The following is a 24,047-nucleotide window of genomic DNA, read 5'->3' as shown; positions in this document are numbered from 1 at the left end:
AGAGTTTCTGTAAATCATGCCTAGCCAAAGACGAGTTTTTGTAAACTCGTGTCTAACAATAAGCGAGTCGACCGTAAACTCATGCCTAATAAAAAGCAAGTTCAATTTAAACTTGTGCCTAGAATACATGTTTACCGAACTATTGCCGACCCGAAGTCTCGTGTTGAGATCGTGTGTACCGAGCAAATTGTTGGCTTGTGTGTTCGTCAGGCTATGATGACGTTGAGAAGCGCCGGCTTGTGCTGCTTGTCACACGTCTGCTGAGGACGAGTTGGTGATAATGATGTAATCACCGTGTTTGGGAACACGTCATGGTATGAGAACACGTCATGGTAACGTGACCGACGACTTTGAACAGTGAGCGCTGAGTTGCGAGGAACTTGAGCGAGCAAAACGACTTTGAATTTGTGTTCCAAAGTGTGGTTTGAGGGCTTTGCTGTACTCCACGACTGTAATTGGTTCTGGATATGACCAAAGGCACAATCATGATTAGATCAAAATAATATAAAAGAAAGAACCAAGCTTTATCTCAATTAAGCAAGCGGTGGAGCTCGTTTCTCATGATAACTATTAGTCACTAACATGAATAGGCTACGAGCAATAAAGCCGTAACACGAGTCATCTCATGAAAGTTATATGAGAGTGAGCAGCTTAGAGCTGTTTAATAATTTAAACCACAGCTAGTGTCTACCGTGACACATATGTGTAATTTAAAAGTCACTAAAGCATGTGATAATTTAATAAGAGAACTTATCTTTGCGGTGGAGAGGAAACAAGTGTATGTCCCACAGAAACAGAGCTTGAGAACTTATCTTGCGAAGATCTCTGCTAAGTCCGTGTCCGACGAGAAACAATAAGCGTGAAGATGATACGAGCATCTCTTTATCACCTTCTCGCCATAAGAAACAGCAGCAGCCCAAGAATTTTCTGTGTTTTGCCGAGTTGCACGGAGCAACGAGCAATGGCTTCTTGGGACGTGAATGAATCTGTTAACGACCTCGGTGGATTTCTTTTGCTTGAGCTGAGATGGTGATAAGCTCAAAGCTAATGACATGTGTTGAATCTCGCAGGTGGCCTCGTCGTAAGGAAGAGATAGCGGAGAAGGAGAAGCAGGGCCTTGATGGCGAGAAGAAGCTCGTTAACTTAGGAACTCAATTCAGAAAGAATAAAGCTTTGAAAACAGAGCTCAAGTCGTCAGAGATGATGAACCAATCACCAGGGTCTGTGTCTCTGTGTCTCGATCCATCACCATCCACCTAGACCAGAGATTGACGATGCCGAAGCTCAAGACTTGTTGATGCGGCCATCAAACCAGTGGTTGAACCAGAGGTCAACCAAGCAGGCCAAACCGGCCACTTTGGAGGTACCAGCGACATAGGTCCAGTCCACGGCGTATATCTCAACAACCAAACGGATTTTTGGAGTGAAACAAATTTTAATGGATTCTACACTCAAGAAGGAGTCCACCCCAATTGGAATTTCCAGAATATCTTTCCGGACCAAGGAGTTATGGATTTTACAAACTGGAGGTTCTCCAACCCATCCAGTCGTGAGTATCAGCCTTTAGAAGATGATTTCAGCCCAACCATGAAGCGGCCCTTTCCAGAATCAATCATGGGTTTCAAGAGGGAATTATTATCTATCCAGAGAGTCCAGAATCAGGCGAATTGGTTCAGGGAATACCAAGATACAATCAATTTCCCAAAACCGATCAAACCGACATTATTTTGGGAAAGTTGCCAACCAATTCGATTTGGTCCAAACCAGACTTATCTATGGAAGCCAGGAGATCATCTTAACCATCCAGAAGACATCCAAGACGTCCTCAGCTGCACCAGCACCCAGGAGATCAGGAGGATCTTCATTTGCACAAACCTTCCATTTTTGGCAGCATGGACACTTAATGGTTTCAATGAGTTTCTTCTTGAAATCCTTCAAGACCAACGGCCATATTCCACATTAAAGACATTCAGAGACATATCAGGAAGACTTCAAGATCATGGCCACGTCCAGAAGCTGTCCAGGTACAAGATCATCCAAGTTTCCCCATTGAAGACACAAATCAAGCTAAAGTCAAGATTCCATGGAGCCATCAAAGCCTTTGCTTCCAAGACTTATGTTTCGGTTTATTTTCTTTCCTTTTATCATTTTATGACTGTTAGAGTCTGTCTTGGTCGAGCCTATAAAGCTCTAGTCTTTGTTTCATTGTAAAGCACCCATCTTTGAAAGTAATAAGAATTATTCAGTTTTCTAATTTTCTTAAAACTATTGTTTGAAGTCTTTAGAGTTTGTGAGAAGCAGCTCCAGAGCACCTTGACTTATCAAGACTCCTTTCCATAGTGTCTTGTGGCGTCCTCAATCCCCCCATCCTTCCATCCCATTCATTTGCCAAGCTTGAGAGAGTTACACAACCAGCAAGCAAAGCACCATCTCAATCCACTTCAATCATCAACTGATTAGGCTGAGAGTGATACACATCCAGCAGCCTAATTCCATCCTATCCTTTGTTTATTTATCTTGTTTTATTCTTATTATCATCAGCATCTCATCCCTTTGCATTTGTTTCTGTTTTGCTTTATAAAAACTCATAAAAATCTATCTTCTTTGTTTTCAGGTTGAACCTCAGTTCATCAATTCATATAGTCTGATTTCCAGGCTGTATCATTTGGTATCAGAGCTCAAGCTCCTGACTAAGGTGATATCTATCCTTGCATTTCATATTTGCTTGCATTTGTTTTGCATTTATAAATCAAAAAGCCATAAAAACAGTTTCTGCATTTTTTTTGTGTTCTTGTTGCATTCAAAAAAAAAATTATAAAAAGAGGAAGACAAGTTTAATTTCGTGTAGATCATTTAGGATTCAAATTTTATTCATCAGCTTGTTTGCATTCATTGCCCAGCTCCATTTGCCATATTTATATTTTGTGCATTCATTTCAAAAAAAATAAAAATCTGCATTTTTGCATTATTTGATTCTTGCATTGCAAAGTTAAAAAAAAAAAAACATATCATTTTAATTTCGTGCATATCATATTTGATTCATCATTTTGATATTTGCATTTATATAAAAAAAAAGTGTTTGCATTTATTTGTTTTCCATTTGAAAAAGTCAAAAAACAAATCTGCATTTTAAGTTGTTTCTATTTCTGTTTGCATTGCATATTAAATCTGAAAATTCAAAAAAAAAAAATCATCCTAGTTATTGTTTCATATCATTTTTGTTTCTCCATTTCGTGCTTGCATCAGAAAAGAAAAATAAAAAGTTTTTATTGCATAGTTTATTTCATATCGGTTCATAATTGCATATTTCTCGGTTTAGTTTAAATTTCATTATTGCATTGGGTTTGTTTTGGTTCAATCATATTTCTCTATTCTTCACTTGATCTTTGAGATTGTTGCAGGAAGAAATGGGAGTGAAAGAACCAGGCCAAACAATGGAGGCCATACTGAGCCATCAAGTTGTAGCCTTACAAAGACTCAAAAAGCAGATTGCTCAGATTGAGAAAAGAAACAAGGCACAAGGCCAACGACCAAAACCTGGAGAAAGTAGATTTGGAGAAGTACCTGAGGCTGTTTATGTCGAGCCCAAACCACCAGACCCCTCATGGAGAGCTCCATATACATCAATCGGTCCAAAAAGAGAAGTAATCAAAAGTTGTGCTTATACATCTGACATCTTAGTGTTTTCAGGTTTAAGCAGGAACCCAGAGGTGTATCTAAGATGGGAAAAGAACATGGATAAGTGGTTGCTTTCCAACAAAGTTCCCAAAGAAAAGATGTTGTTACAAGCTGTCCAAGCCTTTACCAAAAATGCCTACAAATGGTGGTTAAAGGAGAGCACTGAACAAGTGTTAGATTGGAAAGACCTCAAAGTCAGAATGCACAAGGAGTTTGTAGAGAAGTCCCAACACCATGGCGTGCCAGTGACCATGAAGGAGACTAAAAGCATCAGTCCATACATGCTGTGCAAGCCAACTCCAAAACCAGAACATGAAAGTGATCAAGTAAAGGCTATGGTAAGTCCTATACTTGATAAATTGGTTTATGAATCATCTTCCACTGGTATAAGTCACTTGTCTTTGTCAAAGAATGTTAAGACAGGTCCTGAGGTCCAGAAAAATCCGAAATCCACATCCTTGTTTGAATCAAAAGTTCAAAAAAAATTATGTCCAAGGAACAAGGAGATTTTAGACCCCAAAGAGAAGGACACATCAAGCCAAGGTAAGTCTTCTGATTTTAAAATTCTGAAAGATCAGACATGTTTTAAAATAGACCACCTTGTTGAATCTTGTCCAGCTAAGCAAGTATTGAAAGAAACATCACTAGAAACTAAAACTGAATTGTTTAAAATGAGTGATAGTTTTATTCAATCTGATTTGTTGTTTCCAAAGTCTTGTATAATGCACTTGTCTTTGTCAAAGGGTATTGTATCAGGAATTAAGGAGCAAGAACTTAAAAGGGAAGATCTATTCTACCAGCATGGCATTGCTAAAGAGGAGGAAGCCATAAGTGAGGCTGGAAGAAATGATTTGTTTCTTAAAGAAGCAAAACCAGTAACCAAAGTATCAAACCAAGGTAAGTGTTTAACATCACCTTTAGATACTGGTTTAAATTTTTATATTCTTGGTACAGGGATACCATATGAGAGCTCTATGCTTACTGAAGTGCCAAGGGCCGAGCCAGACCCTGAGATCAATCAAAATCCACACCACAAGTGGAAACCAAAATCTGAACAAAGAACTGTTCAAGTGCCAAAACCTGAGGTAAATTTCACTATAGATCAGAGTGCTATTATTATTTCCATGATAAGATTAATGCACTTGTCTTGTCCAAGGGAAAGTGAAATAGGTACAGGAGACCAAGGTGAGAGCAAGCCAAACAAAGAAATAAAATTTCTTGTTGCCACAGCTGAAAGTAAGGTTCTTTGTTCTTTGTTTTCATCAGTTTGTAAATTCTTTTACTTTGGTATAATACACTTGTCTTTGCCAAGATGTTTTGATCCAGGTATAAGCAAAGAAAAAGGCACTCCAATTCGTGGTAAAATCTTGCAAGAAGAAGCCTTAACCATGATGTCAATAGATGCTGTCCAGAAACTAGTTCAAAGAGATGTTGAACAAATGCCATTCAAAGACAGCATGGGTAAGGAAAGTATTCTTAATTTTAAAATGTCTTTATCACTTGATTTTCCAGATGTGATGCACTTGTTTTTGCCAAGAAATTTTGATCCAGGAATAAGAGAAGTAGAAGTTCACATCAGCCAAACACAAAAGGTGCAAATAAGGCAGCAAGCCAACACATGTTGCCCAAAGAAGAAAATCATTTTTGAACTTGTGGAAGCTATCAAAGTAAGTCTGGAAATCTCACATTTTGTTTATAATTTTTCAACCACAGATATAATGCACTTGCTCTTTGTCCAGAATGTTGAGAATTTTTCAGGTTGCAAAGAAGAAAGCTTAAAAGATATCCCACCGGATACTCATTTATTGCTTGGAGAATCAGTCCCAAAGATGGTCAGAACCATCAACTCCAAAAGTGTGGAGGACCATCAGCTCCAGAAGAGAAGAAATGACAATTTCCAAGCCAGAGGCGTGATCATTTCCCATCTTTTTAAAGAAGAGCCACCCGATGCACAGCCCATTACCAAACCAAAATTGTATCAAGGTAAGGTTCTAAACTCCCAAAAGAGAATGAAACCTGACTTGCTCTATTGTGGTGTATCAGGTTATCCAGTTTTGAGGTCAAAACCTTCACAAGGGGGAGGGAATGATGCGGCCATCAAACCAGTGGTTGAACCAGAGGTCAACCAAGCAGGCCAAACCGGCCACTTTGGAGGTACCAGCGACATAGGTCCAGTCCACGGCGTATATCTCAACAACCAAACGGATTTTTGGAGTGAAACAAATTTTAATGGATTCTACACTCAAGAAGGAGTCCACCCCAATTGGAATTTCCAGAATATCTTTCCGGACCAAGGAGTTATGGATTTTACAAACTGGAGGTTCTCCAACCCATCCAGTCGCGAGTATCAGCCTTTAGAAGATGATTTCAGCCCAACCATGAAGCGGCCCTTTCCAGAATCAATCATGGGTTTCAAGAGGGAATTATTATCTATCCAGAGAGTCCAGAATCAGGCGAATTGGTTCAGGGAATACCAAGATACAATCAATTTCCCAAAACCGATCAAACCGACATTATTTTGGGAAAGTTGCCAACCAATTCGATTTGGTCCAAACCAGACTTATCTATGGAAGCCAGGAGATCATCTTAACCATCCAGAAGACATCCAAGACGTCCTCAGCTGCACCAGCACCCAGGAGATCAGGAGGATCTTCATTTGCACAAACCTTCCATTTTTGGCAGCATGGACACTTAATGGTTTCAATGAGTTTCTTCTTGAAATCCTTCAAGACCAACGGCCATATTCCACATTAAAGACATTCAGAGACATATCAGGAAGACTTCAAGATCATGGCCACGTCCAGAAGCTGTCCAGGTACAAGATCATCCAAGTTTCCCCATTGAAGACACAAATCAAGCTAAAGTCAAGATTCCATGGAGCCATCAAAGCCTTTGCTTCCAAGACTTATGTTTCGGTTTATTTTCTTTCCTTTTATCATTTTATGACTGTTAGAGTCTGTCTTGGTCGAGCCTATAAAGCTCTAGTCTTTGTTTCATTGTAAAGCACCCATCTTTGAAAGTAATAAGAATTATTCAGTTTTCTAGTTTTCTTAAAACTATTGTTTGAAGTCTTTAGAGTTTGTGAGAAGCAGCTCCAGAGCACCTTGACTTATCAAGACTCCTTTCCATAGTGTCTTGTGGCGTCCTCAATCCCCCCATCCTTCCATCCCATTCATTTGCCAAGCTTGAGAGAGTTACACAACCAGCAAGCAAAGCACCATCTCAATTCACTTCAATCATCAACTGATTAGGCTGAGAGTGATACACATCCAGCAGCCTAATTCCATCCTATCCTTTGTTTATTTATCTTGTTTTATTCTTATTATCATCAGCATCTCATCCCTTTGCATTTGTTTCTGTTTTGCTTTATAAAAACTCATAAAAATCTATCTTCTTTGTTTTCAGGTTGAACCTCAGTTCATCAATTCATATAGTCTGATTTCCAGGCTGTATCACTTGTCCCCCAAAAAGCTCTAGTTTCATGGACAGTTTCTCTATCTCGTAAGCTTCATCGTGAGCAGAGAAAGCCTTCTCCTTTGCCAGCGAATGGATCCATAGGTCTGGAGATGATAAAGCTCTCTTGTAAGGAAGCTTGGGTTCGAAAGCATAACCCAGACCCGACGACCTCCCTCATCAAGCTTCAAACTTTCTCTTTAGCTCTATCAAGAGCTCTGATGAGGTTGGGGATGTGACGAGAAGGGTTGATGAACAGACCTTGAAGAAGCCTGGAACCACGAGATGGGGAGATTGTGACGAGATGACGAGACGACGGGCTCAGGACGAGATGGCGAGCTTGTGAGGAGACGGCCTTCGTTCCTGAGATGAAGTCTTGAGCTTTGCCAAGATCTTCTAGTTGCCGGGTTGAAAGCTCAGCTCCGATCTGTTTCGACGTATGGCAGGGAAAAGAGCCGAGTTGATGAACTGTGGTTTTTGTCTGCTTGTGTTGGGGACGATGAACTCGTGTCGACGAGAAAGCTTCACCTTTTTTTTTTTTTTTTTTACACTCTTTTTGTGTTTATCTTAGATCTAGATTATCTCAAATTTGATAAGCCTTGATGATAGTTCTCCTTTGCCCCCTCCTTCTAGCGCCAACTGTTTGATCCAAAAATGGTGTGTTTGTTGGATTCATAACAATGAAGAATCTAAGGAATAGATTCTTGAGGTTTAGAAGAAATCATCATAGAAATCAAATGAGAAAAGAACATCCAAGAGATTTTATTGATCAAAGATTGCATTACAAAATGATTTGAAGCAAAGTGAATCTAAGAATCTATAAAATCTCCATAAGGAAGTGTTCTAGATCTAAAAAGAGGAGAAGATCCTTTCTAAAGAGGAAGAAGCTCCTTATTTATAGAAAGATGGAGCATAAAGCTTTCTAGTCAAATGGGCCTAGCTTATTGTCTAATGGGCCTTGAAAGAGGATGTAAATCCACCCCCAACAACTTATTTCAGGTTTTCTTATTTTTCTTTTATTTTTATTTATTTTTTAATTTTTTAATTATTCTTTACGGATCGAATCGGATATCCGGCAAAAATTTGATTATTCGCGGATATCCGGTGTTCCGGATATCCGAAGAGTTACGGATCGGATCGGATCAGAAAATCAAATATTCGTAAGCCACGGATCGGATCACGGATATCCTTAAAACTCCGGATATCCGCTCCGTGCCCACCCCTAATCTTAATGATTGTCTGATTAGATTCAATATAGTTTACATACATAAGAGAATATTTGCATAATTTCCGAAAGAAGTTGCCCCACACTGACCTGAAAGTTAATCTAAATTAAATTAAACTCTTACGAATAAACCAACCAAATCGTTGTAGTTTCATCTTAGAACGTTTGTTTAGGATCAAAAAGAAAAGAACAAGATAAACTGGAGTATTATGTATTATTATACGGTTACACCTATATTATATTATTAAAGTTGAAGTACAAATTGGAGATGTTTGGAAACAAGGACAGTGAGATAAATGAGATATGTTTGGCAACATGGATAGTAGAGATGTGTACTTTCTTTTATTTACACATTTAGCCATTGTATTTTCAATAAATTAATAACAAATGACAATTGCTTAGAAACATGAATAACATATTTAATACTTCTTTTTATTTAAACATTTAGCTATTGTTTTAATAATAAATTAAACAACTTTTTTCTATATTTCTTTTTATTTACAATTCTGTCACTATATTTACAATTCTTTATGGTAAAAATAAAAATACAAACTGAAATATAAATAGTATATTATATAAAAAATTAAAAACAGTATTATTACCTTATTTAGTTTAGTCAAATATAAAAATTTCAAGAGTTCAATTTTCAAAAAAATATCATAAAATTAATAATGATTCAAAGAAAACTAATTCAAAAAATTAAAACTTTGAAACATGAATAAAAGTACGTCAAGAAGAAAAAAAATAATGGCTTATGTTATTAATAAAAATTGGAAATCCATTATATCATTTTTAAAATATACAAAATGGACTAATCTAATTACCTAAAAACATTGTTTTGCCTAAAATAATCATAAACTAAATTTTAAATTTTATATACATATTAAAATATGCATATATTCAAAAATTTATTTTTACTAAAATATTTTCCAATAACCGTTATTAAAAATATTTTTGATATATATAAGAAAAATACAACAAAAAGATTAATTTTATGTACCAACTTAAATTAAGGTTTTTATATTTCACATTAAACTTTAAGAATATAATATATATGATTAGTTATAAGATGGTACATATAAAATACTATTACTTATATGATTATTTATATTGACATGAAAAATGAATAGTAATATATTTTTGAATATACACCCGCACGGGCATGCGGGTCAAAATTTATTTTAAATTACAATGTAAACATATATTATTAAAGTTGAAGTACAAATTGGAGATGTTTGGAAACAAGGACAGTGAGATAAATGAGATATGTTTGGCAACATGGATAGTAGAGATGTGTACTTTCTTTTATTTATACATTTAGCCATTGTATTTTCAATAAATTAATAACAAATGACAATTGCTTAAAAACATGAATAACATATTTAATACTTCTTTTTATTTAAACATTTAGCTATTGTTTTAATAATAAATTAAACAACTTTTTTTCTATATTTCTTTTTATTTAGAATTCTGTCACTATATTTACAATTCTTTATGGTAAAAATAAAAATACAAATTGAAATATAAATAGTATATTATATAAAAAAATTAAAAACAGTATTATTACCTTATTTAGTTTAGTCAAATATAAAAATTTCAAGAGTTCAATTTTCAAAAAAAAATCATAAAATTAATAATGATTCAAAGAAAACTAATTCAAAAAATTAAAACTTTGAAACATGAATAAAAGTACGTCAAGAAGAAAAAAAATAATGGCTTATGTTATTAATAAAAATTGGAAATCCATTATATCATTTTTAAAATATACAAAATGGACTAATCTAATTACCTAAAAACATTGTTTTGCCTAAAATAATCATAAACTAAATTTTAAATTTTATATACATATTAAAATATGCATATATTCAAAAATTTATTTTTACTAAAATATTTTCCAATAACCGTTATTAAAAATATTTTTGATATATATAAGAAAAAATACAACAAAAAGATTAATTTTATATACCAACTTAAATTAAGGTTTTTATATTTCACATTAAACTTTAAGAATATAATATATATGATTAGTTATAAGATGGTACATATAAAATACTATTACTTATATGATTATTTATATTGACATGAAAAATGAATAGTAATATATATTTGAAATATACACCCGCACGGGCATGCGGGTCAAAATTTATTTTAAATTACAATGTAAACATTTAATTAATATAGAAATATGTCACATTGTTTAAACAAAATATTAATATAAAAATATTGTACAGTTGCGTTCTAAAAATCATTTATTTTAACAACAAGTCAAATAAATATGTTGATCGGAGAGAAAATAAAACAAAGTCAGAGAAATACATAGTTTACCAGAGACACTCTAGAGTGTGTAGAATTTATTATAAAGAAAGTTTCACTAAGATAAATACATTCAATAGATACAAACAAATAATATATTTCACAAAAGTGAATAATAATATCCGTGCTTTCGAAGCGCGGGTCAAAATCTAGTTAGTAGTTAATTACTAACTGGTAACTTTCATAGTTAATGTAATCGATAGAAAGTAAAATTAATTGATATAGAGCAAATTCATTATATTTGCTTTTGGAGTTTGCTAGTGAAAATAGTTCAACAACAATCATTCAAAAGATGCAACATTAAATATGTATTCGTGTTTTACTTACCAACCCAACATTTGATTAAGAAAAAATATATAGTGTTCTTTTCCTTCAAATAATTCGTGAGGGCGTCTATAAAAATTAATATCTAACAAACCCAAAACTTTTAGTTTAAATTTTACAAAAAGTTAATAATGGAGCACTGAGAGACGGTGTCAAGTAACGGTGTTAGCACCGACGAGGAAGGAGATGATATAAAATACAAATACTACACCAAGTCACCAACAACATAAATTGCACAGTATTCATCACCATCATTCTCAGAAGTCACAAACAAACACATACACAAGAGAGAGAGACGGAGCAGTTACGAGTTTCTCTCGCCTGTCACATGAACAATGGGTGAGTATATCTTCTCTACTTCGATTTCACCTATGTCTGACTAATTGTTTGCTTAGAACTTTGTTTTCCGACTTCGGCTTCAGTTGATTGCGTTTGATGATCATAGTTACACAGAGGTCCACTTCCTGATCTGATGGTTTTGCTCTTCACACTACCAATTTTTTATTCTTTAAACTTGTTTTTCTTAGATTCCAAGAAACTTAAGGAAAAAAATCGCTATCAACGCTTTAAAATGAATGAAATATGAGATTTTTCTCGCTGCATGCTCATTTTTTTTTAAATACAAGAAGCATTGATGAACAAAGCGTCTTTTCTTTGTTGATTATTCCTTGACTATGCAAAAAAAAGTTTGGTCGTGTACAGTTAAATTTATATTTTAGAGAAATTGAAAGTTGGATGACATTTGTGTGCTTGATTATGCTTTAGAATATATATTTTCCTTTAGAAAAAAGCTGTATTCGTATTAAAGGTCCCACGTTTGGTTAGCTTAATGCTTTTAAGAGAATAATTTAGATGGTTAGTTGAATTCTTGGTCGTTTTCATTTGTATGTAAGCATACTTTAGTTCTTATATACTAATAATAAAAAATTGAGTTGTATATTGTCTGTTATTTAAGGAGCTATAGTATAGTTTCTTCCGTTGAGTATATCATTACTGAATTATATCATAAATACGCTTGCGAGTAAGTTTTATCTCACCGTTACACATAGATGCTATGGAATATGATATACCAACTTTGAAAATTCATGTGTCACTACTATGTTTTAATATCCTTTTTACTTAACTGTTTGGTGTTGTGAGTCTTGTGACAGATATCTGCATGGATAAAGAGCCAGATGGTGTGGTGGTCTATGCCAATAGTGATTCTTGTGATCCAAACCAAGAAAATGTTTCTGTACTGCCTCCCTTAGATTCAGTATCACGCGACGAAGCCAATGGAAATACAGAGCTTCTATTTACAGAAGATAACACTGAAGTAAAAGAATATGATGTTAAAGAGTGTACCAATGAAGTTCCAGTTGCTAAGCCATTGGAACATAGCAATATGGAGATAGCTACGTTGGGAAAGGACGCTAAATCTGTAAATAAATCAGCAAAACATGCGTTGAGTCGTGGGAGTAACAAGATAAGGAACACTGTTCCACAACCATTTGCTTTAGCTACTGAGAAGCGTGCTTCATCTACTACACGTAAAGTACATCCGGATGGGTACAGTAAAATACAAAGTCAGGCCACAAAGGTTAGGGTTTATGCTATTATATTAATGTATACTCTCTTGAATCCTAGTTTCTTGGTCTAGCTAACTGTAATGCTTATGGACTTATTGCGAGTGCAGGTACCTAGGAAACCACTGCAGCCAAAAAACAAGAAGCTTTCTGATGAGGAAGATTCTTGCTCTGTTGTTTCTTAGTATGTTTCCTTCTCATAAAAGTTAGTTTCTGTTCAACTTAGAGTTGTATAACCATTTCTATACTGAACATGTGACTCTTTTTAAAAGTGCCAAGTCAAGAACCATTGTCACCGCAGCGCCTTCGTTTCGATCCACTGAGCGTGCAGAGAAGAGGAAAGAGGTGACATAATCTTCCATTTTTTTTTAGTTTTTTATACATTTCATATTGGCTTTAAGTTGATTGGTGTTCCTTAGTTTTATATAAAACTGGAAGAGAAACACCAAGCCTTGGAGGCCGAGAAAACGCAGAGTGAAGCAAGGAACAGGGAAGAAAACGATGCAGCCTTGAGGCAACTAAGAAAGAGTTTGATGTTCAAAGCAAACCCAATGCCCAAATTCTATCGTGAAGGGCTTCCTCCAAAGGTTGAACTTAAGAAGGTAACACACACAAGGTTCTCTACAAACATTCATAAAATAAAAGATTACTCGTAAACTTTAAAACACTTTTCGAGTTGTTGACTAATTTGCAATATGATGGTGTATATGAGTCCAGCCACCTCCAACTCGAGCAAAGTCGCCAAAACTAGGGTGGAGGCAGAACAAAAAAGAAAGGGAACAGAAGGCGGTACGAAACGCGAAAGATTCTAATAGTGATCTCTAAAGAAGACCCTGATAATGAAACTGCACACAATGCTGACCAGATAAATCGGTTTGTTACAGACGAAGTGAACCAAAATTTGGAACCGGAACCTGAGGCCGCTTTTACTTGCTAAACAGTCTTTTGGTGAGAAGGAACTGAGAGTTATGTTTCTGCTATGAGAATGTGTGGGGGATCAGGGGATGGCTTGTGTTTTCTTAATTTATGATTTGAAGTGTAAATGTGTGTAGTTTGATGTTATTTTTGTTGCATTTATGAATGCAAGAATCTTCCTGTTTTTATAATGAATCTGTTTTGTTCATAATGATTTTGTAACTCGACGCGGCGTATATTATTATTATTATTTACGCCTACCGTGGGGTCGTGCGGAAACCATAGTATTACAATATTTTATTTTATATAAGGTAAGTTGTTTGATCAAGCTTGTCATTATTGGTGAGAAGTTGGTGGATGAGAGGAACCGGTTATTCGTTAATTATTGTTAAACTTTGCAAAGGAGATTGAACATTAAAAATTGTGATAAAGAAAGATTTAGTTGCCGGTTCGCATGTCGAAGAAAAAAGGTTGTATTCCTGTTAGAAAGATTTAGTTGCCGGTTCGCATGTCGAAGAAAAAAGGTTGTATTCCTGTTTGTATTTTAAACGGTTGACCCGGAGTCTTATGGGAACACACTCGAGGTCTCATAATGGACTGGGTCTGATTAATGGGCCTAACAAAAGATATTCGTGGTTCTAGTCCATGTTCGAAAACTCGCTAGGCGTTACGCGTGCGGCACACTAGCGCCTAGTGATTTTTTAAAAAAGCGGAAAAAAATCGGGGAGTATGCGGGGCGGAATTTTTTATACTTTTATATGTATAATTCTATATTTATACGTATAACACCACATTTTTATACATAAAATTAACATTTTAAGTTGTAGTTGATATTTATTTTAATTTTGGACATATAGTCAGTATATTTATGGTTTCATATTTATATGATGAATTTAACTAGCCAAAGTTATTGCTGAACTATAAATTGAGCAAGCAAAGACAAATTATTTTTTACAAAACGTTGCTATTTGTTTATAGTTTTATAATTGTACAACGATCCATTGCAGCTAAATTGGTAAACGAAGATTTGAAACTGAGGTAAGGTTACAAGTTTGATTCTCAAATCAGGCATTTTTACTATAATATGTTATTTTATGGATAAAACATGACAAAGTTAAAAAGACAGTATCCCACATTGGGGAAGAAAAACAAAGATGAGATGTCAACTACTCTATAAGTACAATACTTCTCATTCTTCTAACTCTATGGGTGGGCTTTATAAAATAGCCCAAAACCTATAAGAGTGTAAAAATTAATCGGTAAAATTTGGGTAGAAATCGGTTAAAAATTGGGTTTTATCCGATTAATAAGCCTAGGCGGCCGATTTTATGTGGGCCCGATTAGTTGACCCGATCTGGTCAAAATCGCCGCGCTTGCCTTACGCCGAGCACCTAGGCGGTCGATTAATCGGCTAGGCGCCCGCGTTTTTGAACAGAGGTTCTAGTCGGTAGAATAATATGTGGCGCAACGGTAGGTAGTGTGAAAGGTTCTGACTTCTGACGTATCTTCCAGAGATCTCCCCAGTTTCCAACACTAGTGACAGAAAAATGTTGTAGCAAATCGGTACAGTTAATGTGCAGAGTCTCACGTGTTCTTAATCTCCCATCATCGTCCTGCTATGATCGCTTGCACGTGAATCTCACATTCTCATTTCTTTTCTCACCTTTCATTTATGATTGTTTAAATATGCTTGTGAAACTTTGGTTTACTCTTTCTTTTTCTTTTTTACAGTGAAACGTATCTACTATTTATGATCCGTACTCTCTCCGTTTCTGAATTTTTTTTAATATTTTATTCTTATTCCACAATGATAACTTTTTATATTTTAAAAATATTTTTGTATTTTTTTAAAAAAAATTAGTTGTAAGAAGTGAAAACAAATAATAAATTAAATTGTAAACATTTTTTATATTTTTAATAAACGTGAAAACTGTAGAAAAATGGCGGAAAAATAAAACAACTCTTATTTTTATTTACCTATTAATGTGATTGAACTAATTGCATTATGAATCTATTCACAAGTTACAACTCTAAACTGCTTATATATAGATAATAATATATATAGTAACCTAGTATTCATTGAAATAAAAAGAAATAGATATGTTTAAAGTTCGTAAAATATTTCACATATTTAATTTTCAAAAGTACATTTAATATATTTTTTTAAATAATCAATAACTGTACCATTAGTTGGTTATATAATATCCCATACATTTAAAAACTGCAAAAATAGTTTATATTTTAATACAATTTGTTTTAAAAAATAGTTTATCATACAACCAAAGGAATAATTAAATTAATTTATAAGAGTTCAGGTTAAAAAGGGATTAACTTGAAAGGAAAGATCAAAAAAACAACCACACAAACTAATATAACAATTTATCCACAGTGGATAAACAGAAGCTGTATCCTTATCCACAAGTGAGGAAGACGCGCCAGGAACAGACGAGTGAGATTTGAAACGAGAAAAGCCGCGTCATCGCCACTGTGCTGTTCCTATCACTATCCAACGTCTTTTCGCTACAGCAAATACCCAAAATTTTATTAAATTTCTCTGAGTCAGCCAAATTAATTCAAAATAAATAAGGTGGAAACTGCTTTCTCCTTCCTTCCTTCTTCGAACAGAGGAATCTAAAAACTCCGTTTCAGGACAGTTATGGACGAATCGTATCGGAATCTAACGGATTTGATCCGGAGAACCTCTCTTTCAGAGACATTCGTCGACATCTTGCTATGCGCAGTTCCGATTTGGCTCGCCGTCATGATCGGGCTTCTGATCGGATGGTCCTGGCGTCCTAGGTGGACCGGATTGGTTTACCTAGGGTTCCGTTCCAAGCTCCGGTTTCTCTGGACCGCTCCTCCCGGGTTCGGCGCTCGCCGCGTCTGGCTTGCCTTCACCGCTCTCTCCGCCTTCTCCGTCTGCCGCACCTTATGGTCAAGGCTCGGTTCAAGTTCCAAGAAATCCACCGGAGAGATTCCTCCCAGTGAGGCAGTTATACGGTTAGTCGTATGAGTTAGTTAGAAAAAATTGAATTGGTTTAATTGGTTGTTGTGGATTTGCAGAGTTAGTGATGTAAACCGAGAAATAAAGAAGGATGTTGTGACGGAGAAGGATCTTGAGCATCTGTTGCATCTGCTTGAAGCTGGGAATGCAGATATGGAATGGCAATCTATGATGGATAAATCTACTCCTAACATGAGCTACCAGGCCTGGCGTCATGAGCCTCAGGTAAGGTGTCTTGAGTTTTATGTTATGATGCATTGAGCTTTAGTTACTGAAAGAAAAAAATGTTGTTTGATACAGACAGGTCCAGTTGTTTATCGGAGTAGGACTGTTTTCGAGGATGCAACTCCGGACATTGTTAGGGATTTCTTCTGGGACGATGAGTTTCGACCTAAATGGGATCCTATGCTTGCTTACTTCAAGACTCTGGAAGAGGATACTCAGACAGGAACAACCATCGTTCACTGGATTAAAAAGGTATTTGTTGATATACTTTAGTCTTTTCCTCCATGTATGAGAGCCATTAGTAAAGTATTTTCCTCTGTAGTTTCCGTTTTTCTGTAGTGACCGGGAGTACATCATTGGTAGGAGAATATGGGAATCTGGAAAGAAGTATTATGCTGTCACTAAGGTATATATGTCTTTGCCTTTGCTTCCTCACTAATAGTTCTGAATAGCTAAACACTTATCTGACAGGGAGTACCGTATCCAACTCTACCAAAGCGTGATAAGCCAAGGCGAGTGGAGCTTTATTTCTCAAGCTGGATAATCAGAGCAGGTATGTCCTCTTAAATCCCTTCACCACGGCTTTCTAGTGTCTGATCCTATACATCAAAAATGCAGTTGAATCTCGAAAAGGGGATGGACAAATGTCAGCTTGTGAAGTCTCTCTTGTCCACTGCGAAGACATGGGAATCCCAAAAGACGTAGCGAAGCTAGGAGTCCGTCATGGCATGTGGGGAGCCGTCAAAAAGCTCAATTCCGGGTTAAGGGCGTATCAGAGTGCTAGAAAGCCAGGGGTGGCTCTGTCACGGAGCGCTCAAATGGCGGGAATCACCACAAAACTGAACATGGATTTGGTGGAAACATCGAGAGTAGAGGAGGAGGAAGAAGAGAGAGGACAAGCCATGGAGAAGGCAAGGAGACAAAAGGAGCAGTTCAATGTAGATTGGAAATGGATCGCTGTAGGAGGAGTTGCTTTGGCTTGTGGGCTTCATTCAAGTGCTATCGGCAAGGCCTTAATGGTTGGAGCAGGGCAGAGACTTGCTCGTAGGTGAAATATTTTATTAATATCTCAACCTGAGAGATTGATATTATTATGTGTTTCCCTTTGAGGACTCTTTAGTCCTGCACAGAAAGGCAGTTTGCTATATGCTTCATGGGTTGTGCTTTCTTCTTGTAACTGCGTTTAGTGGTGGAAGCAAAGTGAAAGAGTAACTTTTGAGCCAAGTGCTGCTAAGGTGTGGTCGAATATCTCTTGTAATACCGTTTAATACTATGGAGCTTATTGGACTTTTTGTGGCATCTTGTACTCATTTGTGTGGACAATTACCTTTCCATAGTGCTAGAGTTAATCTAGGGAAATCCTTTGAAGACAAAAGAAAAATATAATATATATGATAAAATCATACATAAGTTGGTCTTTAGAAATATTCCAGACGAAAGACAAGCCTCGATGCAACCAATAAACAAAATACATTTTACTGTAAGAAGCAAACCTCCAACATTTCACGCATCTTGGGTTACTGGAGAGTTTGACTGGTCGGCACGCAAAAACCAGTTCCTTGGAAGGAAGCAAGTGTTACTAAAATCTTTTGCTATGTCATTATTGGTCTAAAGTGGTCTTGTTTGTGATTAATCAAGGATCAATGCACGCGTGCCTATGAGTGGCTTTTGTTTGAATTATTGTGGAGATAAGAGCGATTGTCCAAGCCCCGTTGATCATTTGGGAGTTGCAAGGTTGACAACAAGACATGATGGCCCGAGCTGAGCCATCGCTCTTGGCGTCACCAGGGAAGGACGTCTTCGTTCGTATTTAACCATTGGGCCAAGGCCTGAGCGTACCTTCTTGGTTAGATGGTCGCATATACTTTTTTTTCAAAAAAGCCCAAAAATATTTCATGCATCCTTCCATATAGTTAAGGAAATTTTATGATTTTAAAAATGTATAAAACGTAGTTGACCAAAAAAAAGTATAAAACGTGGAGACGAAGGATGGACGATACATAAATATATATATTACAAATTTACAGTGTGACATATTATATTATTATTCCTCATTTTTATTGATTTAGTTTATTGTTTGAAGATAGAAAAGTAATATATTAGTAGAAGAAATGGAAAATATAAAACTAAATAATCTCAAAAGCTAACATTCCTATTCATTATGACGTAAATATCCTTAATCTCAATAGTTAACTTTTTTTTTTGGTCAAACAATAGTTAACTTATTTCTTCTACACGAAATATGATATGATATATATATATATATATGTGTGTGTGGATTATACAATCAATTCATTGCATCTCTTTCATATTTTGATTACAGAAAAACACAGGCAAGAAGAAGCTAAGTTAGGATCTTTGGAAGAAAAGAGAAGAGAATGTCGAATGAGCTGACGATTGCAGGAGTCGCTATCCTTCTAGTCGTTTCCATTGTTGCTATGGGATGCTTATGTTGTTCAAAACATGTTCAAGAGGAGAAGACGGATGCGGCTTAATTAGAAAGTTATTTACTTATTTATTTATTTATTTATTATTATTTAGTGTTAGAGGTATTTAGATGAGATGAAACTAATATTTTTCTTCTTCTATTACTCGTGTTGCTTCAAATAAACGTGTTCTCGAAATCCCCCCTCCTAACAGTTTAGTATGTTTAGATATTTATATTAATAAATTGCTTTATTAATTTATTTAAATGACTTTGTTTTCATGCATTCTGTGGATCACATACACGATACTTGTTATGTATTTGATTCTTTAGGGCTGCGCTAAAGCCTTCCTCTTTTTCATTGCCTCTCTATAAACGAAGAAGTCAATATAATTCAGGATGCCGCCAACTCTCGGCTTCAAGGGGATTATTTACACCACGTTTCCTAGAGTATATGTAAGCCACACTTGACCACACATCTGTTATTGACAATTGACCTAAAAGTAAGAAAGCTTTCATCCTCAAACCGAGCTTTCGGCACATAAATTTCTCTTCATCAAGTTTATTAGTAGACTCAGTATTTGGAACGATCAGAGCCCATGATCCTCTTAAATGTGCCTGTTCTTCTAATAGAAAGACAATATTTATTTATATGCATGACAGCATGAGTTGTGTTTTTCTAAGACAGTGGAACAAGCTTTGTTGTAGTCTAGTGGTATATTGTTTTGGGGAAAAAGTTATGTATCTTCTCCTGATCCACCAAGTCTACTTCTCGTGCAAAAAGTTATTTCCTCTGTAAAAAACCAAAAAGTGTTTCTTCCTGGAGAGCAGTATACCTCCTGTCAATTTCTACAGTTATTATTTATTAACCAAGAACATGATATCAAATGTTGAGCTTCAAATGCTTAAAAAAAATTCGAAGAAATATCATGGAATAGACATTCTATATCATCTTAATACCATCACTTTCAACACTTCAATCCACTGACTTTGTGTTGTCGGTACAAAAAAAGCTTTTCCTAGGAAGGAAACAAGTCTTCTGCGATGGCATTATCGGTCTAGAGTGGTCTAGTTTGCAGTTAACCAAGAACCAATGCAAGAAACTTACCAGTGACTATGACCAGCTTAATTTTGGTGGAATTCTTGTGAAGTTAGGAGCGATTGTTCAGGCCTTCAGGGTCGGTGATCAGACGTTAGGTTGATAAGACATGATAGCCAGAGCTGAGCCAACGCTCTTAGCCTCACCAGGGAAGGACGACTTTGATCGTATTTAATCCGTGGGCCAAAGGCCTTGGCGCGTACCTTCTTGGTTATGGTCGCATATACTTGAGGAAGCTAGAGGTTGACGATCGACCCCTTCTGATTCATACGACAAAAAAACAAAATATTTCATGCATCCTTCCTATGTCAATAATTTTAAAACAAATTTTATAAATTTTAAACATGTAAAGAACCCTGGGGAGGAATGATGGATGATGATGATACATATTACAAATTTGCAATATGACATTTTTTTTTCATTTTTATTGATTTAGTATATTGTTTGAATATAGAAAGTAATACATTAGTAGAAGAAATGAAAAATATATAACTAAGGAAAAATATAAAATAAACTCAAAAAGCTAATATTTCTATTCACCATTTTAGTAAAAAAGAAAAGAACGAAGGAGAACATAGTATTCATTCTCGTTCCTATCCTCAATTATGGTCACCAGATGGACTATTACTCTATAGTTCCTTATAAAATGAATGAATAGAAATTGTAAGTTTGTTTTTATAATGAATAGAAATTATGAGTTTGATCCGTACGTTTGTGCATATAATTTTCATTTTATAAATATAAAATTCTGATATTATCGTAAAAATTTTAAATATATATTTTACATTTAGTGTTATAAGTGAAACTTCTATAAATTAATAATGTTGGGACTACACAAAAACTATAATTTTTTATTAATTTATAGAGATTATTAATTTATCGATATACTAATTGAACCAAAAACTCAATTTGGGACTATAAAATTATATTAATTTATAGAGATTTTGTGTATATTAATTTATCGAGTATTAATTTAAATAGGTTATACTGTATTGCATAACTCTGTAGTTTTATTGTTTAATTTTTTATTTGTCATTCTTAATATATAGTGATTGTTTTTCTATATTTCAGATTCTTATTAATTGTTACTATTTTTAACGTTGTGAATCGAGAAAGAAATAAGGAATTGGTTGTATATTATTCATAACATAATATGCCTTTTATATAGGGAATTACAAGATAGATAAACCGTAATAGATAAATGGAAATAGTACAAATCCTAAATCAATAAGGAAAAAGGTAAACCGTCTAAGTGAAAATAAAATTGCCTCTTTGGTTATTGCATTCACTAATTGCTTCATAACACTCACGTTGAATGTTGTAACCATTAAGAGGTTGTAATACGTTTTGGATGTTGCCTCATTAAAATCTTTTCAGGAAAACTCAATGGGACAGAACCATGGATAAGGAAAAGAGTACAACACGTATTACTTCCCCTAACATGTACCTCATTGAATGTCTTTCAGTCGATGCATCACGATCTGATACGTAAGCTTCTTAAATGTCGAGGTCGGCCCGTAAAAACCTTTACCTAAAAGTATTATTATCGGGGGTGTTTTGAGAGTATCCTGAGGGAGGAGAGAGAGAAGAGGTCCCACTAAATTGTGAAAACCCAAGAGAGAAGTTGTCTGAGGAAGAGACGGAATGGGCTGAGGAAGAGATAAAAGTGGGTCAATAGGATAAAAAGAAAATAGAAAAATAGAAAATAAAAGAGAAAGAACCCCATTTGGGGTTGAGCGATAAATGTGCTCTTAGAAGGAAGCAAGTGTTACCAAAATCTTTTTTTTTTTGAAAAAATCTTTTTGTTACTAAAATCTTTTGCCATGACATTATTGGTCTAAAGTGGTCTTGTTTGTGATTAATCAAGAATCAATGCACGAGGGCCTATGACCGGCTTTTGTTTGAATCAAGAATCCAAGCCCCGTTGATCATTTGGGAGTTGCAAGGTTGACAACAAGACATGATGGCCCGAGCTGAGCCATCGCTCTTGGCGTCACCAGGGAAGGACGTCTTCGTTCGTATTTAACCATTGGGCCAAGGGCTGTGGCGCGTACCTTCTTGGTTAGATGGTTGAATATACGTGAGGAAGCTAGAGGTTGATGATCGATCCTTCTGATACATACGACCAAAAAAGCCCAAAAATATTTCATGCATCCTTCCATATCAATAATTCTTTAAGGAAATTTTATAATTTTAAAAATGTATAAAACGTGGAGAGGAAGGATATTACAAATTAGTGTATTGTTTGAGATAAAATGCGAATATGGACAATTATATTTAATGTTTATTTACATTTTTGATAAAACTTTTATAATATGAAAATAAATTATACATCATCATTAAAGTAAAACTATTCAAATATGATGATAAATAATTTAAAAATATTTTAAAATTTTCGAAATATTATATATAATTATACATTTTTATTACTAAAATATATTTTCAAACTTTTACAGTTTAAAAAAAAATATAAATGTTTATATTATTAACTTCTTTTTATATATCCAAAGATTCTAAAAATACTGTTCATTTGTAAATTTTGATAATTATACAGATTTATATCAATTTTAATTTATTTTATAAAAATTAATTTGATATATTTTATCTAAAATAAATAGATAAAAATTTATCTAAATTATAATTTTAAATATATACATATCTATTCTTAAGTATACTTTAATTTTTCTAAAAAATTATTATTTTATCTTAATTTTGTGTTCAAATAAAGCAAAATTTATATTATAACTAGATATGGATCCGTGCGTTGCACGGGTTTTATTTGATGTTTTAATTCACGAACACATAAAAAGATTGGAAATATTTTTCTCACGTTAGTTCTTGGATTTTCAGTATATATTGGTGACATTTTAATAACAATAATCTGTTTCTTACATAATTGTTTATTGATATTCTATTTTAATAATAATGGTGTTTTAAATAATACATTGATATTTATATTTTTTAATAAATACTTCACTTTTTATAATTTTTCAAAATAATATTAGCTATAGTTAATTGAAATATATAGAACTGTGAACTCTATATATTGTTTATATTGTGTAAGAAAACTAAAAACGACACAATTAAAAATATTAATATTACATAACACCAGTCAATATTTTTTTATCGATAGTCAGCTAAATATCGAATATATTTCTAGATAAAACATCAAATTTATTTACTTTAACATTCATGGTGTGACTTTAACATCTTTTTCTATATACAATATTTTGTAAAACACCATTGTCGGTATGTTTTACAAATTTGAAGTTCTCCAGTTGTAGTGACTCTTGATAGTGCGACATATAATAGTAAGACTGAACTTGAAAAATAGACCAATTTTTTAAGCTTTGACCTTAGTTCTGGTTGATAGTCATTTCATCGAACACTTTTATAAAAAATTGAAGTCTTTTTATTTTGAAAGGTCATCTTGCATATGTAGGTATGAGACTTATTCTAAGAATACAAATCTGTTTTTCCACATAACTTCCGGTTAGGATTTCGGCATCAATATTCATATTGTATAGGCGAGTTATCCATAACACTATTCTATTGGAAAGTCTTCATTTTTTATTTAAATTCCTTAATAGCATGACCTACAACAATCCATTGGAAAATCGTTCTCTTTGATTTAAATTTCATAGTAGCATGATCTACAACAACATAACCAATTTTTATATGTTGATAAAAATAAACACACATAATCATAATCACATATAAGCATAATAGTCACATTAACTTAGTCACAATACCATAACAGTTGGACAAAATATCCGTAAATTTTGATTTTATCTGTTTCGATTTGAACCGAAATTTCAAAT

General features: G+C 34.4%; 1 protein-coding gene and 1 pseudogene across 1 annotated transcript; both read left to right on the top strand.

The window, feature by feature from the left end:
* Positions 1-11,167: 11,167 nt before the first annotated feature.
* On the top strand, positions 11,168-13,684 carry LOC108809055 (protein WVD2-like 3; annotated as a pseudogene).
* A 2,331-nt stretch (positions 13,685-16,015) lies between these two features.
* LOC108813575 (uncharacterized) lies at positions 16,016-17,992 on the top strand. Its single transcript, XM_018586162.2, has 6 exons — positions 16,016-16,473; positions 16,537-16,702; positions 16,778-16,954; positions 17,025-17,108; positions 17,174-17,255; positions 17,321-17,992. Exons 1-6 carry the CDS (start codon positions 16,130-16,132, stop codon positions 17,752-17,754), a joined length of 1,287 nt encoding a protein of 428 aa, XP_018441664.1. The 5' UTR covers positions 16,016-16,129; the 3' UTR covers positions 17,755-17,992.
* Positions 17,993-24,047: the final 6,055 nt, after the last annotated feature.

This window comes from Raphanus sativus, chromosome 6, assembly GCF_000801105.2.
Source record: "Raphanus sativus cultivar WK10039 chromosome 6, ASM80110v3, whole genome shotgun sequence".
Taxonomy (NCBI): Eukaryota; Viridiplantae; Streptophyta; class Magnoliopsida; order Brassicales; family Brassicaceae; genus Raphanus; species Raphanus sativus.
This window is presented reverse-complemented; position numbering and strand designations above follow the sequence as displayed.

What these genes read in the sequence shown, in the direction of transcription:
- LOC108813575 (XM_018586162.2), top strand. Translation starts at nt 16,130, where the DNA reads ATGGACGAATCGTATCGGAATCTAACGGATTTGATCCGGAGAACCTCT. An exon ending in CCTGGCGTCATGAGCCTCAG is followed by an intron (nt 16,703 to 16,777) that starts GTAAGGTGTCTT and finishes TGTTTGATACAG; the next exon opens with ACAGGTCCAGTTGTTTATCG. An exon ending in AAGCTGGATAATCAGAGCAG is followed by an intron (nt 17,256 to 17,320) that starts GTATGTCCTCTT and finishes TCAAAAATGCAG; the next exon opens with TTGAATCTCGAAAAGGGGAT.